Source organism: Limulus polyphemus, unplaced genomic scaffold (assembly GCF_000517525.1).
Source record: "Limulus polyphemus unplaced genomic scaffold, Limulus_polyphemus-2.1.2 Scaffold290, whole genome shotgun sequence".
Lineage (NCBI taxonomy): Eukaryota > Metazoa > Arthropoda > Merostomata > Xiphosura > Limulidae > Limulus > Limulus polyphemus.
In genome coordinates, this window is record NW_013665900.1 from 429,718 (window position 1) to 448,823 (window position 19,106).

The window sequence follows — 19,106 nt, forward strand, 5'->3', positions numbered from 1 at the left end:
CCTCTGTAAAATCTTACGAATATGCCTAGATTTTGCTTTACTATAAAAAAATCCGTGTTCAACTTACGTCGTGTCTTTAAAGGCTGTTATTCTACAGCGACTACAATTTATTTAAGATATTATTGGTATTATTCCGCAGTTAGAATACAGTAACATTTTCAACAGGTAAGGGGAAAATTCAAGCATGCTTGAAATATATTTTACTTGAAGATGTGTAATTTAAGATATAAATTCTAATACAGACCCCTTTAATAGACTTCCTGTATACGAACGCATATGAGACTATAAGCTTAATTTTGTATTTATTACAATGTTCTTCATTGCATTATTTCCACTCTATGAAAATTACAGTTGGGTAGTTTTATCTTTGTATTCTAGCCTAAATAACACAAATTCACAAAGACAGAATTTTCTCCAGCTGTTTATGTTTTCATGAGCTGTCGAGAATCCATATAAGTTTTCATTTCTGCACGGGAAAAATGTGAATCATTTATTTAAATGACGTAGTTAAAACAATTAGTATATCTAATTAGAAGTGGATATAAGTATGTATATATATATATATGAAATGAAAATAAAAAAAGGAATAGAATAAGAATATATATATTTAAGCTATTTTCAAAAGACCATGTTCTCTAGAGGATTAGAACATCATCTAGTTTACATAAGAGGCCCGGCATGGCCAGGTGGTTAAGGCACTCGACTCGCAATCTGAGGGTCACGGGTTCGAATCCCTGTCACACCAAACATGCTCGCCCTTTCAGTCGTGGGGGCGTTATAATGTGACGGTCAATCCCACTATTCGTTGGAAAAAGAGTAGCCCAAGAGATGGTGGTGGGTGGTGATGACTAGCTGCCTTCCCTCTAATCTTACACTGCTAAATTAGGGACGGCTAGCGCAGATAGCCCTCGTGTAGCTTTGCGCGAAATTCAAAAACAAACAAACAATTTAGATAAGACAAATAATAACAAGATATACACGTCAATCGATCTCGTGAAATGCATTCCCTTCTAGGTCGTTTAGCGGGAGCGGGATTGCCCTGTAGTAGAGCTTTAGATTTCGGAGCTAGCAAACTGGGTTCGAATCTATGCGATACAACAAAATATTTCCCGCAAATTAAACTGTACGTGTATTAAAGGAATAGCAGTCAAATCCCTTAGCATGGATGGTGGATAGTAGGGCACTGTTGGTTTGCTATCTTCCCACCAGCTGTGCCACAAGTGTAATGCAATAAATAGACCCTTTACTATTTATACAAAATATTTATTCATGTCATTCACAAAAAAATAAAGAAAACAAAAATAATTATTATGTAGATAGATCGAGCCCCCCCCCCCCAACTCCTGGCTCAGCAGCAAGTCTACGTGCTTAGAAGATTGAAAATCAGGGTTCGATACCCGTGGTGGACAGAGTATAGACAGCCCATTGTGTAGCTTTGTGTTTAACAATAAACCCAACAAGATTTTATATATATAAAAAGAAAAACTACGACGTTATCTTGAAAAGGTACTTTTAGGAGATCCCACGAAGTCTAGCGTTAATGCTCAAAACATCGTTTTTAAATAAGTTCATTCAGCTTTATACAGCTGTATGAACTTTTTAAATCATAGTTTTCGATTTAAACCTTCTATAAAAAAACTCTTCTGGTTTATATTTCATATTTTGAAGACATTTTTTTAATTTTATTACTTTAATATCAACATAAAATTTAATTGAACAATTGGATCTGAAGAAAGTATTAGTTAATGAAATTATTTTGGTTGTTGTGCTTGTTTTAAACTGACTTTTGATGATTAGTTTATATTGTTAACTCATCACACACACACATCATTAGCAACCTTCAAACTGTAACAGTTTCCTTTACCTTTTTTTGGTAATATTACTAATATCACCCAGTTTGTAGAAATATTTAATTTTTGAGCTACTTCAGCTTTACTGCTATCCACAGGATAAGATATAGGTTACAATACAAAGAGTCTTCTTGTTTACCAAAACTGTGTGGGTCATGGAAGCAAGGATTATTTTTGCCTTTGAATATCTAAGCTTGCAGAAAGAGATAAAACAAAACTTATATCAGATAAGTCATGAAAGTAAGAATTCTGAAAACTGACCACAAAGAGGTCATTGACCTACAAAACAATGTCCAGTAATACCAGCCTGGCTATCAAGAGACGTTTGTAAAGAAAAAGGAAAGGAGAAGTTTCAAGCAATGTACTATACATGAATAAGGAAGCTAAACACACATAACAAAATGTGGTCAAACTTATTACAATTATTTTTAAAACGTTTATGTACTTACTATATATGATATTTATTCATTTCACGCACAAAACTCCATTTCGCCTAGGTTGAGAAGAGAAATACATGTTGCTTGTTCAATACCAATGAAAGAATACCTTAACAATCATGCACCACGCGTCACCGATTAAGTTATAAGACTTCTGTATACATTCACTATGATCACCCCAACAAAAGGTGGATTTTTATTTACTAATAACAGTGAATTCCTTTGTAGCAAGCTCTATGTGAGGGAGCCATAAATTCAGGCCTTACATATGTGAGGGGAGCCATAAATTCAGGCCTTAGAGCAGACAGAAGTTACAGATTTTGCAGGAAATAATATCTTTGATTTAAGCAGTGGTGGAACAAGCAGTTCAGGGGCCGCGTGGCAAAGAAATGATCGGGGCCTCTTATTTTTCAGAAGATAAGACCAGATCCCCAGGCGTCGCGGTCCCCGGGGTGTTGTCCCCGTCTGTCCTTCGCTAGTTCCACCTCCATCTTTAAGATCTTTAGGAGAAATAAATACATTTAAGCTACTTTTATATATTCTAGGCTAGAGTAACGGTGATGTCACGAAGGACCAAAGGTTTTGAGTTTGTAATGTCGGTTAATTTTCGTTTTAAAATTGTAAATTCCATTATTCAAAATAAAGGAATACATTTAAAAAACACAGAGGTTGCACAATAAAAACTGGAAGAAAGTCGAAGAGATATAAACTACATAGAAGGAATCTAATGGAAAGTAGACTGTCTAAGCGTAAGGAAATGTTGTTACTGGACAGAAATCTTCTGTTAACGGCATCTCCTTGAAAGATCGCTTGAGACCTCATTGCTAACATATGATTTAATTAATATACGTGTACTCTACCTACACCTGTGCTGAAAAATAAATTTATTTTTCGTAATAAATTTTTTTCGGAAAACTCTTAACTCTCGTTTGTAATTGTATACTGAAAATTCAATGCAAAGTTATGTTTAGTAATCTTCAAAATGGTGGATAAGAACAAGACGTGATTTTATCTTAAACATAAATCGACACTTCTACAGTGAAATAAGGTCTTGGAATCGATAAAATCTCCAAGGATAAAACAAAGAAGATCAAATTAAAAGTATTGTTAGCTTAGACTGTTCAATGAAAGTCTTTATGTAGTTCGTTCACTTTGTTGAAGAAATAGAGTGGTTTTCTCCCCCAAAAGAATCCATAGTGTGATACAATGGAAACAAGTATTATGAAGTTCCGGTCTGCAAACTCTTGATGCATCAATGGCAAGATTTTTGTCTTTGTAACAAAAATAGATATACTCAAAAAGTATATAATATATATACGGAGATTAACACAGAATCATATTTATATGTACATAATAGATATACTAGGTAGATATATATATATATAGAGAGAGAGATTAACACAGAACCACACACACACACACACACATAATATATATACATAATCCTCTTTTCCTGTTTTTTGTATACATGTGATTTACAACCAAAAAATAATTTATTGCTAAGTGGAATAAGAACAGGGATAAAGCTATTGCATACAACCTAGAGTAAACCGGTAATTTTCTCGTATTTCTGTTTTCTGTTGAATTCTTTCTATTGCTTTAGAACGTCGTCAGTTTAGCATGTACGATATCCACTGTAAGCTTGGGCTTAGCCACTGTCTGCACCATTGCTGTGTTCCATGTTTAATCAGAACGTTTCGGCTTATGCTGAAAAGATTAGGTTCTGTACATTGGAGAGAACATTTTATTTAGTTGTTTCTATGGAATTTTCTTTGGATATGTATGTTACGAACATTATTTACTATTATAAGGTAATTGTATTTGTTTTCTGAAACGATACTTCTTGGTTATTGCATTTTATCTGCAGAAAATATTTTAAACTATTTTCTTTAAATTTATCAATACAATGATGTTTCAATTCAACCACACATTCTAATAAATGAAGGTCTTTAGTGAAATTAATTTCCCGAAGTTGAATGAAAACGATTATTATTTGCCTTTGTGAATGCTTTTATTAGCATTGAGCATGTGATGTTTCAACTGTTAAGTAAATGGGCCAGAAACTCATGCACATTTAAGGCTGTATGGTAAAATCAACACAGTTTAGGCCTTCTTTGTATACCAGAAACTTACGCACATTCCAAGCTGCGTAGTAAAACCAATTCGGTTGATACCTACCTTATAGACCAGGAACTAACGCACATTTCAGACTGTGTGGTAAAATTAGCACAGTTGAGGCTTATCATGTCGGCCAGAAACACTTGTACATTCCATGCTGTGTGATAAAATCAACACAGTTGAGGTCTATTTTGTGGACTAGAGACTACCCCATATTTCAAGCTGTATGGTAAAATCAACACGGTTGAGATCTATCTTGTAGACTAGAAACTTGTTACATTCCAAGCTGTGTGATAAAAATAAAACCAACACAGTTGAGGCCTACCTTGTAGACCAGAAATTAACGCACATGCAGGCTGTATGGTAAAACCTACACTCTTAAAGCCTACCTTATAGACCAGAAACTCAAGCACATTGGAGGCTATATAGTAAAACAAAATGGTTGCATTGAACATAAGTATGAAACTATATCTAATATTAGGAACTCTTTAGAAATATTTACTTTTACAACATGCAGCTACAGTTTGCTTTTAATCAAAGAAGAGGCTTGGAGATTACTAATGGTCTAAAAAAACATTATTTATCTGTATTATCGCCAAAATATATTTCAAGCTCAAGGATGATACACGATATCATCATGATGAGTAAGAAAGCAAAACATTCTTCCCAAAAAAAAAAAAAAGAAGACAGTTCTTTCAACTCTAACTGAATTTTCAATAAGTCCCCGACTTACAAGGAGAAAAAAAAAAGCTCGCGAACACAAACATGTCACCTATCTGGGTTAAAGATGGAAATTTATTACTACTTTGAATGTGTCAAGGATTTATCTAAATAATTCTAACAAAGATCGAGCAAGATATTTTGTCTTATTTATGGTAACTTGTCATTCTAATGTTGTTCCTTCAGTGTAATTGTAATTTTTTCAAAGAGTATAATGTTCATCATAGCTGTAAACTATGATGACAAGTTGACTATGAAGATACATTATTCATATGCCAAGTTGGCCTGTCATTTCTACTTATTTTGAAAGCAACTTTTTTATCTTTTATACTAAAAAGATTAAGCTGCATGCAGACAATGCCAAAAGTCTTTTTACCTGCCTGATGCGTCACTACAATACTTTCACTCAAGTTAACGAAACCTGGAAAACAGGTGACTACGTATTCTCGTTGATCTCTAAAAATAGTTCAGAGAAGACTGGAAATCTAAATCTAACCTTATAACTCTTAGATACAAATGCCTGGTGGCGGATCGTTTTCCAGTATCAGTGCTATCAGACAGATCAGATACAAATACATGAGAAAAGTATATTTATAACGTAAATGACAACAAATGCCTGGTGGCGGATCGTTTTCCAGTATCAGTGCTATCAGACAGAGATATTGGAGTATTCAATAAATGTCAGTATATATGTGTTCAAATGTAGTGACCGTGCAATGTTTTCAAGAGATATCTGAAAGGTATAGGAGTATTCAATAAATGTCAGTATATATATGTGTTCAAATGTAGTGGTCATGTGATGTTTTCAAGAGATATCTGAAAGGTATAGGAGTATTCAACTAAAACTTTCTACACATTTTCTACAAAACTCAATTCAATCTCTATAGAATTATTTTAAAAAAACTTTTAAAAACAACTAAACAAAACCTTTAGTTGTAGTCCAAGGATGTGAAAGAATACTAACGTGTTTTTTACTGTCAGTCTCGAATTGACATTTACGTTATAAATATACTCTTCTCATGTATTTGTATCTAATTTCAGATATCTCTTGAAAACATTGCACGGCCACTACATTTGAACACATATATACTGACATTTATTGAATACTCCAATATCTTTCAGATATCTCTTGAAAACATTGCACGGCCACTACATTTGAACACATATATACTGACATTTAAAAGTTATATTTCTCAGCTAGTCTTTTTATGATTTACTTCGACTCTTTTTAGATAGTAATGAAAACATCTGTTAAGTTGATATTCGTGAGAGAGGATCTGGGAGAACCTTGTGAACAAAATGTTATCGAAGGCACATACGCTTTCTACACAACGAAGCGTTTTACTTGGATTTGACATCTCAGTCGAAAATAACATTGCAAAAATACTAAATCACGTTCAGCGTATACCTTTGAATTTTGTTCTTGTTAAAACAGCAGGAACGTGTTGGCTGTTGTCTTTTATTGGTATTAAAAAAGACCTCTCTGTTTTGTTCAATGTATGTCAATAAAAGAGACGGAAATAACTTTTAAGAAATGGAGTTTGATGAAGGTGAAGAGTCAAAATCTTATTTTAAGGGAAGTTCTTAACAATCCTTGTTACTATGTTATTAAATATTGTAAATTCTCATTAGGTAAGCACTCAATTTAAAACACAAATTCTAGAGTTAGTTAGAAAGTTTATCATTTGTTAAATTCTCTTTCGCATCCGCGTGTCAGTTAATAGTTTTTATTTAAAAATAATCAGTGACTATCGAAAATACTTAATCACATATTTAAACATCTTAAAAACCTATATTAACATTGATTTTGTTTTTAATTTTGATATTTATTTTCAAAGAAACAATATACATATAAGAATGTAACGAGTAACATTAAAAACCATAAAACGAAGATGCAAGAGTAATTCTATTTGTAGAAACAGAGAAGCAGGGAATGTTTAGACAGTAAAAAAAAATTCATAATACGATTAAATAAGATAGTCCATTTACTTATGAATTTTTCCTTAACCCCATTTTTTACTTTAATATGATTTTCAGTTTGATATATTGTATATAACAATTTAATGAATTGTATTACCAGGAGGATTTTTTTAATCTATCTATTTACTATCTATCTAAATTGCATTCAATTTGCTTGTTGATGTAGTTTCTAATCCAAATACAATAACTTGATAAATTAGTACTGTATATTGCTTTAATCTAATATATAAATAGCATTTGAGAAAATGTTTTGCCTCTCATCATCCAGTCCAACTGACGAATTCAACAAAAGACCTTTTGGGCAGTGACTTACGGGAGACAAGAGATAGATCTGAAACGCTATTTTTACACACCTTTGGTTTTGAATCCAAGATGGATAGATTAAGACAATGTTATCGTCATCCAGGCTAGAAGAAACTTTGTTTATGGGCTTATTTTCATTTATAAAGTTTTATACAACATAGCAGATATCCTTCTCTAATATGTGAAAGTGAAATGCAACTATTGAATTTCATTTCTAAATTTTAATTTCTTTTCCTTTAAATATTTTTTTTCAATATAAATAACTTAGTCCTCTAGTGGCACAGCGGCATGTCTGCGGACTTACAACGCTAGAATCCGGGTTTCGATACCCGTGGTGGGCAGAGCACAGATAGCCCATTGTGTAGCTTTGTACTTAATTACAAACAATATAATTTCCAGACATGTCAAGGAAGGCATTCAAAATCACCTACATAATTTTGTAATTTATTTCTTTATTTTTGTCTGCTGTCATGTTTGAAATCGTTTTATTAAAATAATTTATTTTCTAAACTTAAGAAACAAATAGTAGACTTTTTTTCCATCTTAAATCCATTTTTGATAAGAATCTAACCATTAACCTATTTTTGTAATATTGTTTCCATAAATATGTTTTCTTGATATATTTCATGTAATGTATTAGTATTATTTTTATTCAAACATTGTACATTGTTTCAATTTATAATTCTCGCTCTTTACTCATAACTTGCGAATGGAATACTATAACATCTAATGTCCATTAATAATGTATCAAGAAATATCTGAGGATTGATTAATAGAATACATCTTGATTTGTATATTGAAAGTTACCTCTATTATTTTATTTTTAACTTAATGTATTTTTTTATAAGCAAACATTTATCAAATTCCCAAATGTCTCTTCTATGAGCAAATTCATTAAGTTAAAGATCTAAAAATAACTGTTGAGTGATTTCTCTGGTAACTGGCATCAACAAATATATCTTTCACAAAATTGAGACATTTTTCAGATAACAAAACGAAATTTAAACGAGCTCGTTTCAAAGGTTTTTTTTCAACAGTTGAAACTTGTCTTTTGAATAGAAATCTCTAAATGAATCAAGTAAGGACTCTGTCTACCTTATTTCTTATTATCTGTTTCTAGCCTTTGGATTACTCACATGCAAGTATATATCTCTATCTAGCTCTTGATAATGTAAAATGTTCCAATCTCCAAATATTATATTAAGTGGATTATTAAATATAATATAATATAATTATCTACATCAGTTGCTAATGGAAAAAAGTCATTACTTGTAATTAGATCCAATACAATAGTGTTACTCTTTAAGGATTGCTAGTTTATAGGAACATTTCACGGGGTAATGACTAATGAAACATTTAACGGGTTATTGATTAATAAAACATTTCATTGGTTGTTGATCAATAGGAATTTTTCGTGGGTTGCCCATTAATAGGAAAATTTCATGGGTTACTAATAAATAAAACAAACTCATGAGTCGATGATTAATAAAACATTTCACGGGTTGCTTGCTAATAGGATAATTTCTTGATTAGTCGTTAAGTTACTTAAATTTAAGGACAGCAGAAAATTACCTAAATCATCACTGTGACTCTAAGATTTACCTATGTTATAGTTATGTATCTTTACAGTTAAATTATATATAGCATTAAATGCGTTAGTCTGGCAAGTCAAATGATCCTATTAAAGCGTTTTTTTTTGTTTCTTTTAAGTAAACATGCCAGCGATTGTGTGTGTGTGTGTGTGTATGCGTATTTTGTGTTAGTCAGTAGTTAGGGGTGCTCTCCCGCATCCAAAGGATGCCGCCTCAGGCTGATTGGCTGCCTCAGGAGGGGGAGGGGACCGTCAAAGATGAAGATGTCATAGTTCCGAGGGACGCGTTGCTAGGCCGTCATGACAGGCAGTCATGATGCCAAAATTTAACACAAGGGGCGCGTCGCTAGGAACGTGTTGCTAGTTCGCCATGACAGGCGGCCATAATGGATGATTACGTAATAGTACCATAAAGTAGTGAACGTGTTTCTAGGCCGCCATAACAGGCGGTCATGACTCATACAATACGTGTCTCAACATGAATATAATCAATCATTAATTCGATAGGTAATTAAATTATTTATAATTAAATTGTCCTAAAAAGGATGCTGAAGACTAATTCATTAGATAATTAATTCGTCTTAAGAAGGATGCTTAACATTAATTCGTTAAAACATTTATAATTAAATCAAGTTCTAAAAAGGACATTACATTTCCTTATCATTTAGTTATTCCTACAAGGACAATACAATAACTATAACTTACTCAATCAAGTGATTAAAGAGTTTCAGTATTAATTTATCAGTTAATTACATTTCCTGTTCTAAAAGGACAATATCTTACTCAATCAAGTGTTTAAAGATTTTCAGTAACATGATTATACAGAACATATTGCTACAACATTTACAAAACAGAGAACATATTGCTAGGCCGCTATGACACATATAATACATGACTATAGGTTTAAATCGCCCTAAAAAGGGCGATATCATACAATAATTAAAACTTATACTTTTACAAATTTGACTTTATACAACATTTTATATTGTCAATAAAATGTTTATTATGCAATAACACTTTCACTAATTTGACTTTATACAACAAAATAACTTACATATGTTACTTTATTTTATATGAGTTTTTACAAAGGCAGACTTTCACATATGTATATAATTACCATTATTTTAATTACTGTCCGTAGGATTTTAACAAATATACTGTGACAGTACTTCTACTGTCATCAACGTCCAGATTTAATTATGTTAAAATCATTACTTTACATATTTTAACATCTGTAATAAATATAATAAATGAATGACTTACTACTTATCCATCCATCTTCTATATAACCATTGATCACTGGGAAACACATTATCCAAACGTACACAAATCTTATGAAAGTATGGAATACATTTCTAAACTGTTCATAGCTTCTTTCAGACAATGTTCTGTAGGACACTTAATGTTTCACAAATCATACATATTATAACCAATAATAACCCTACAACTAAGTATAATAAATGAACCACTTATTGATTACTATTATTTGAAATACCAAACCTTTCAGACTGTATAACACTGAGACACTAATAGGCAATTGCATACATACAATCTGGACACAGACTATTAACAATTACAAAGGTCAGACACAAATAGTGTGGACACTGACGTCAAGACAAGTGATTGTAGGAAAGCTGTCACGTGGTCACACATACAGAGATATTTTAACGTAATAACCAATCCATGACCTTTCTTCATTAGTCCCATTGAAAAGAACATTACATGTACCTTTATACATCTTTCAAAACTTTATATACAGTTAAACTTAGTTGTTTTTCAAATGCACAAAAAAACATCACCAGCATTATAATTTTTCGATTATTTCGAAGTATAACTGATACACAGCATTCTGGTTAATAAAGACTTAGCAAAGCAAATATCAAACATTGTGTTTCGTATAGTACTTCTAAACTTGACTTCGTTAATATATATATGACGTGCAGCTGAGTTTATTAATCACTGTATGGTTTTTAGTATACGACTCTAAACTTAAGGATTTTCGTATATTTACTCTAAAATTTATAAGAATTTGGTATTTTGGAAATGGAATAATTAATACAATTTCCACTTTAAGAAGAAATGAAGCCATCGAATTATACATTATTTAGAACATAAATTAAATAATAGAAAGAACTAAGTTTTTTTAAATTCACACAAAATTTTTATCTGTTGTACACAGTTCTTGTTTCTCATCTGATGGTGCCAAGTAAATCTGGTGAAACGTTGTGGAGAAAATAGATAAAAGTTTTACTATGTACAACCGATAAAAAAAACAAAACATGTGTGAATGTGTAGAACAATTGACTATTAAATTATTGAAACTGAAACCAGTAAGCAGTTCTTCAACGTTGGATTACACATTTTCTTTAACGTGTTTCTCTAATTAAAGGTTTAGTCCTTTTGATCTCATTGTGCCTGAAACATTAAAGAAGGTGTTGTCATAGTAACGAGAAAAGATTTACTGCAACCATGGAAACGGCCCAGACATGTTAAGTTGATCGGGCTACAGTTCGCAGTCAGAATAAACCAGATGATTACAACTCTTGTGTAATCTTGGCTGTTTATATATGATGACAGACAGTAACAAATAAATTGTTGTGTAACATTGTGTGATGCTAGCTCTCTATAATACACCGATAAATAATTATTAACGAAGTTCTTGTCAGCTTTATTCATATAACATATAATATCCTAAGTGAAGCTTTGCTTTCTGCTTAAAAAACAGCGGTAACTGACATATAATATCCTAAGTGAAGCTAATTAACACTTACCTGCCCAAGCAGATAATCTGTAGCATCCGCTCTCTCAATGGATACCTAGATATATTCATAGAAGAATAGATAGGAACTTAATAGTGAAAAATTTCATCGCAGGTTTTCTCAACCAAATCTTGCATCATCATGTGATATACCAGACATCTATTAATTGACTCATTATTATTTATCGCTATATACAAACAAGCAGTGTTTGTAGAACAACAGTCGGTACTTTTTATTTTTTTACTTCATAAGCATAGCCTTGACTTTTAAAAATTACTATAAGATAATGATTATTTGTATTAACAGTTGTAGTTTTATAATTACACGTGGCATACACATGAAGTTGTGTTAGATAACAAGCTTTTGATTATTGTACATTTATATATGTACATAATCTGAACTTATGTTACAGCTGAGTTAGAGAAAAACTTGTTGGTTATTATACTCTTTATATATAGATGCTCTCATATTATACAATAGCTATGTTAGAAACTTGGTGTTTTTACGTTTTTAGATAAATGATATGACAATATGTAAGAACTACTTGTATATTAGAGTACATGTTGGTTATAATTTATTATTAAACAGGTTAGAAAAAGTTTTTTAATGAATATGTATAATTTTTATTTTAAACACAGGCTTTTATAAGTTACATCTATCTATTTTTAAATAATATAAAATATACTTACAATCAATATCTTAAAGAAACAACTGAAGTTTAATCGAAAGCTTTCCTGTTTTATTTTTACATATTTAATGGCATGTAGCAGCATTAATGTATAATGTGAATGTTTGATATATTTTGATGAATGATAAACGTAGAAGAATTTACGAATTGTACAATTACAAGTTTTGAATTATTTCTATCACCTTGTAAGTCTAAAAGAAAACTTGCAAAATTATTAATATTACATTTATTTTAACGTGACAGTAATTTAGTCTGAAGGAAGAGTGCGCAACAATAATGGCGGGCTTTTTTCAACTGGACTGTTCAGGAACAATCGTTCTTCTTCGCTTATTTTTAACTAAGCCAGAGTGAGTTTCATTTCGTTAGATTGCGAGTTACGGATCTAACTTTGGTTGGGGGTGGATGGGAGTTGATGAAAGGAAAGCCGTAAAGCAGACCGGTGAAAGCCCGTAATTCATAATATCTGGATGTCTTCCTGGTTGTCTAACGTTATGATGGTGTGTTTTCTCTTCTCTTCTTTATTGGAAGGAACCATAAGCATGTGACCCAGCAGCTAGTCCAGTGTCCACCTCGGTTTATTAGTTAATAAAGGTTTTAGAAATAGATTTATCAGGAATGATGTAAAGTATCAAATCGGGTAGTTTGGATAGACTGAAAAATAGGTAGAGTAGTGTCCAGTCAAATGGCCATTTTCAGGGTGTGGGAATTGTAGGTCCAATGCCCTTGTGAATTTTGATGTGGAAGGAAACCGGAATAGCCGGAGAAAACCCATTTTCTATCTGTCCTGTTCAAGAGTTACTCATGACGTACTAGTTAATGAGATGAAAGCATATAGCCTCCCCCTGTTAGCGAATAAAAGCCGGCAAAGTAGTTGTGAAACAGATTCGAACAACAGGCATGAGGGAACGGTTTATCAATTTAAACAGTCTTTACTGTTAGACTCCTAATTTTAATTGCATGTAAAGGAAAGTAAGTGTATTGAATATCGAACTTTGAAGTATATAGATAAGATTGTTAGAGCTTAGAGGATCTGGTGAAGAAAGTTGAGTGCATAAATTTCGTCCTAAACTTTATAGATTATCGTGAAAGTTGACGTATTTCTTTTGTGTTTTGTGCCCTATAGTGAGAATTTTAAAATGTATTCTAAGAAGTCAGTGTTCATTTTAATAACTATATATGTACGTTATAAGAAATATTTAAGAAAATAATCGTTATTATGGACAAGAAGTATTAGAACCGACTATAGAACATTAATAGTTGGAGTTGGTTAATAATCGATTTCAGAAACCAGCCAGTTTTAGATATTCCTTCATTCTAGACCGTTGGATAAAATTTGAAATCGGTAACATCACTTCGAAAATACTTTAAACAACTCGCTGTTTCTGAGACAAAAACTTGGTAATTACGAAAAACAAAGAGCTAACATCTGCCAGATGGCTATGTGTAATGACGCTTAAAACAGAATGTAGAAAACGAGGCCAGCAGTAGGGCGTGCCCACGTACCACTGACTGTCTTAAGGTATTGGCAGCTGGTTGAAGTTATATTTTGGCGACATAACTAGACAGATGTGACATTCAGAATTTGTACCAGAAAACTATTGACCTCGTTGTTCGGGACGAACCTCCTTTAGGATGTCGAGAGTAAACGAGACGTGCAGTGAATCGCTTTCGTGAAAGAAGGGAATCATGGCAAAAATGATACAATTAAATAAAGAAAATCACCTACAGAAAATATTTAAGTCATACCTTAGTGATGCATGGTTATCTCTAAAGCTTTCTATATGTCTGACGTAAGCTATGTTATATATTTTCCATTCTTGTTTAGTATTTTATAGAATTCACTGAAAGCAAACTGTGGTTTTACTTATTGCAAAATTTTTTTATTTATTTATACCTCAAGTGTGAAAAAGAAAAATATTTCGAAGGTGGATGAAGGAGAACAACTTTATTGGCACCTTAGTGCTACAAGGTTTGTAAATATCCTAACAGAGTACCAAGCGTTGCTCAGATGAAAATGGCTGTAACAGATTTAGTTCTTTATTTACGTGCTAATTTATTGTTCTACTGTAAAGCTTCTTTGTACACAATATTTTTTGTCTTGCTGTCAGGAGCATATAAGAAGAGATTATGAGCAAAGGAGCAAATGAAGGCTCCACAAAGTTTGTAAATCGTTTTAACACATAATTAATTATGGATAGAATGATTAGAAGAAGTCCTCACACGGAGAAGAAACGTAAATAATAGCCCTCTTGATCACACACTACTAAAAAATTCCGGCCTTTTCAATTAGAGACCAATTGGTCATCGTGTTTGCCAAAAATTGCTATATTGGTCACCTTGGCCTAAATTTGCGGCCTCAAAACCGCCTCTGAGGCCACGGCAACATAACCCGTGTTACTTCCTGCACAAAATTATATCTGTCTCCCGAGCTTGTAGCTTTAAAATGTGGCTGTGCACAAGGAACAGACCCACAGAGAGAGACATTCGCGCTTATATCTATAATAATATAAAAGCCTGTATGTGTGTGTGTGTGACCGTCATAGCTCCAAGAGGAAAGAACCTAGCGACCTGAATCTTTGTACGCATACTAAGGGGATTCTGAGTGTGTGCACCTGGGTATTATTTTTAGTTTTACCTCACAAGTGACTGTGTGAAAGAGCCATCATGGCGCCAAAGAATGATGCAGTCAATAACACAGACAGAGAGTTTCTCTCTCAGTTGCCTGGCCAAGTGAAAAAGTACAAGTCAGTTGACACTGTTCCAGACACCAATGAAGCTGTCAATTACCCAACAAAATTCCTCAATTCTCTGGAATCACTAGGTGTGCCACCACACAATCTGGAGCTCAAGTATCTGCTTTTCAGGTATCTGGACTCACCAACACTTTGCAATGGAACACGTTTGGCTGTTAAGAGGCTGATGCCACATGTCATTGAGGCTAAAATATTGATTGGGCATGCTGCATGACAGGATGTCTTCATTTCACGCATTCCAATCATCCCATCTGACTTGTCATTTCAATTCAAGATTGTTGGTCGGAACCTGCAAAGCCCATGCTTTTCTCATGGCCAACTTTATGTTGGTTGCTCCAGTGTTGGTGATGACAAGAGCCTTTTCGTTGTGGCACCAGATGGGAAACAACCAATATTGTCTATCTGAGGCACTGCAAAGATAAAAAAAATTGCAAAACACTGTGATAGAAATATGTGATATAAAATGTGATGTGAATATTAAAATATAAATAAATAATTCTTAACTTACGGCCAATATGTTTTTATTATACAATAAAATTGGTGATTTCTACAGGTGTATGGGAAAAACAAAATCTTTGAAAATATTTTTGGCTGTATCTCATATCTAAAATAGGTTCAAAATACACACACATACACATAAAATATCAATCTAATAACCCGAGCGAAGCCGGGTACTTTGGCTAGTATATAAATATAATTAAATAGCATTCTCACACCACCTATCTTGATCTATACAAATTAACTTCCAATCTTCGCAAAGGAAGATTTTAATATAGATGACAGCTTTTTAACAAAGCAAATCATTTTCAAATTATTATCTAATGAAAGATGAAATAATTTAAAATTTATATATATGCAAAGCTGCTAGCACACTTTAAATGAACAGTTATATGACCGAACTGTTAGAGGCTGAACGCGCGTTATAAGAATGACCGTCAAACCCCACTATTCATTTAGAGAAGCCCAAGAGTCGGCGGTGGGCGGTGTTGACTATCTGCTTTCCCTCTAATCTATCACTGCAAATTTAAGTACGACTACCGCAGATAGCCTTCGAGTAGCACAGAGCGAAATTCAGCAAACAACGATAAGAATAACTAGCACCCACAAACAGAATGTTCAATAATCTGTTGGTTTGTTTGTAGTAAAGCGCAAAGCTACACAATGGATTATCTGTGCTGTGCCCACCAAGGGTATTGAAACCAGGTTTCTAGTGTTATAAGTCCGCAGACTTACCGCTATGCCACTGTGGCGAATATCGAAACTAATTCTATTAATTGCATCTCTTTTCACAGCATTATAATCTTTATGGAGTTTCAATAGACATTACAACATAAAAACAAACATGCTTTATTGTAGTAATTGGCTTAACAAGCTGTTCTAGATAATCTAGTCAAAAAGTGGCTTTTTTAAAAACTAAACTGCCTTAAAAAACAAAAGTATTTATTTTGTTGCTTTTTTCACATCGATAGCACCAAAATATCCATGTAATAAGTTAATGTTTTTATTAACTTTCTAAAATATATTTATCCTATTTTGCTAAAGATTTTTCCATTCGATTATTCGAACTTTCCAAACTATGTTTCCACAAGGAAGATCGACGAGACCTTGCTCATTATTTAGCGAAATCTGTGAAGTAAAAAGCAAAGAGATCCATCAACAATTTTTGAGTTATTGTCGACTCAAAGTTTTGCATAATACTTGGGCACAACAGTATTTCTGTTTTACACGAAGTTACTAAGTTGTCACTCACAGTGGTTATCCAAAATACACTTGAAATCGAACCCACAATGATTACCCTTGAAAAAAACGAAAAAGAAATTCATTAAAATGTTTCAAAGTAGTGTACTAATTAAGTTCAGTCATTCATCTTTGTTCTGATAAAAGGTATTGTAAACTGTACATTTTACAAAAAAAAAAAATACAAAATGAAACAGGGAAAACTATTTGTATCAAAATCAAATTATCTTTCTGTTAAACAAAAAATTTTCATCAAAATGTAATTTTCCACTATATTTATTTTATGTAATTAATACTTGAAACCTTCGATACTTAGTGAAACTCTATAATTACAGAACTGAGAAATGCAAAAAGAAATATTTGTAGAATCGTCTTTTTTTCTTCTCATGCCTGTATGCTCCTTTTATTTATAGATAACTACTTTATTTTTTTCACAATAAAAATAAATAATTAGAAATAAAATGTAAATACTTTTTTTATTTTCTCACGATTACTAATCTTTATTTTTAACTTTGTTAAAGAAACTATTAATAATAAAGAAGTTTATGTTCAGAAACTATTACTTCTGTTATCTATACTGTTTCTTCATCATGTGTGGTTTACTTCTCGTATGCAACTTGATGAAACAAGTTTGTTACGGTGTTACCACAAAACTGATAGATAAATCAAATCGTGCCCCTCAGTGGCACAGCGGAATGTCTACGGACTTACAACGCTAGAAACCGGGTTTCGATACCCGTGGTGGGCAGAGCACAGATAGCCCATTGTGTAGCTTTATGGTTAATTACAATCAAATCATTTTCTTTTTTTTCAAAAATTAATTTCGATTGATATTCACGTAATGAAAGCTGTCTTAAGAACCTTCGGGTCTCATTCTTAAAATGAAATATTAATTCAAATTATTAATTATTAGGCAGCCATTTGTGCAGCTTTGCGCTTAAGTAGATCAATAAAAACAGTGGTGAATGTGTATTGTGTTTCAGCACTTTGTTTTCACTTTGCGCGGTAATGAACCAGGAACTTGTCATGTGAGTCTATAAAAGGCCTATCAATCTTATACATAACGACGTACCAGCAGCCTACTTTGATATTCTCATAAGTTATTATTATAGTCCGTTATCACACAATATTATACTCATACACTCATCTCAATTACTACAGCGATAGGTATAAAAAGGTAAAATTATCTTTACTCACAATGGCCGTCATTATATGACGTCAGTCCAACAGAATGGTCTTACATGTAGACCCATACTAATCACGTGATTGAGCGTCATCGTGTAACATCAATAATGTGAACTGCTTATAACGACAATCTGTCTTTCTACTAACTAACTAACTAACTAAAATTACCTGCGTAATTTAACTATCAAATTAAAATGAAAAGGAAACACTGATTTTGGGACATGAAAAAATTGACAAAACGATTCGTTTAACGAAACGATTGCCACTCGATAACAGCATCAGGTTGTGGTTTAAAACGTACCTAAGTTTTCTGCGCTGTAAGGTAGAATTTTCATGTTAATTTAATTCTGAATATCCTTAAGATATGTCGATCATCATACCTAATTAACAATACATTTTGCTCCGTCGTAAATCAACTAACCTTACATAATCAATCATGCAAACTGCATGAAATAATTTGGTTTTGATAATACGACCAGCTAAATTTCTATGTTTTATAAACTTGGACAATACAATTGATACTGTTTGATCATACCACACTATGGTGTTAACGGCATTGTTTTATGTGTATATAAACATAGATAATACACATGTCAAATATTTCACATTTCTTAACAGTAAATGGTATTAGAGAATCCTGGTTTAGAACAGACCTTTTACAAACGGTTTTGCTATTCTAAGAGAACCTCCACAGGAAGAGGATTAAACATATTAGAACTTACTTTTAAAAACTGTTTTTCCTGTTATAAGCGAACATCTATAAAAGAGAAGATTAAACATATTAGAACTTACTTTTAGAAACGGTTTTTCCTGTTATAAGAGAATATCCATAAAGAGAGGATTAAACATATTAGAACTTACTTTTAAAAACGGTTTTTCTTGTTATAAGAGAATATCCATAAAGAGAGGAGTAAACTTATTAGAACTTACTTTTAGAAGCGGTTTTTCCTGTTATAAGAGAATATCCATAAAGAGAGGAGTAAAC

At 32.5% G+C, this 19,106-nt stretch overlaps 1 protein-coding gene across 1 annotated transcript; it reads left to right on the forward strand.

Annotated features, from left to right (window-relative positions):
• Positions 1 to 15,110: 15,110 nt before the first annotated feature.
• On the forward strand, positions 15,111 to 15,413 carry LOC106457084. The gene has a single exon (XM_013916466.1). The coding sequence runs from the start codon at positions 15,111 to 15,113 to the stop codon at positions 15,411 to 15,413; it is 303 nt and encodes a 100-aa protein (XP_013771920.1).
• Positions 15,414 to 19,106: the final 3,693 nt, after the last annotated feature.

What these genes read in the sequence shown, in the direction of transcription:
- LOC106457084 (XM_013916466.1), top strand. Translation starts at nt 15,111, where the DNA reads ATGGCGCCAAAGAATGATGCAGTCAATAACACAGACAGAGAGTTTCTC.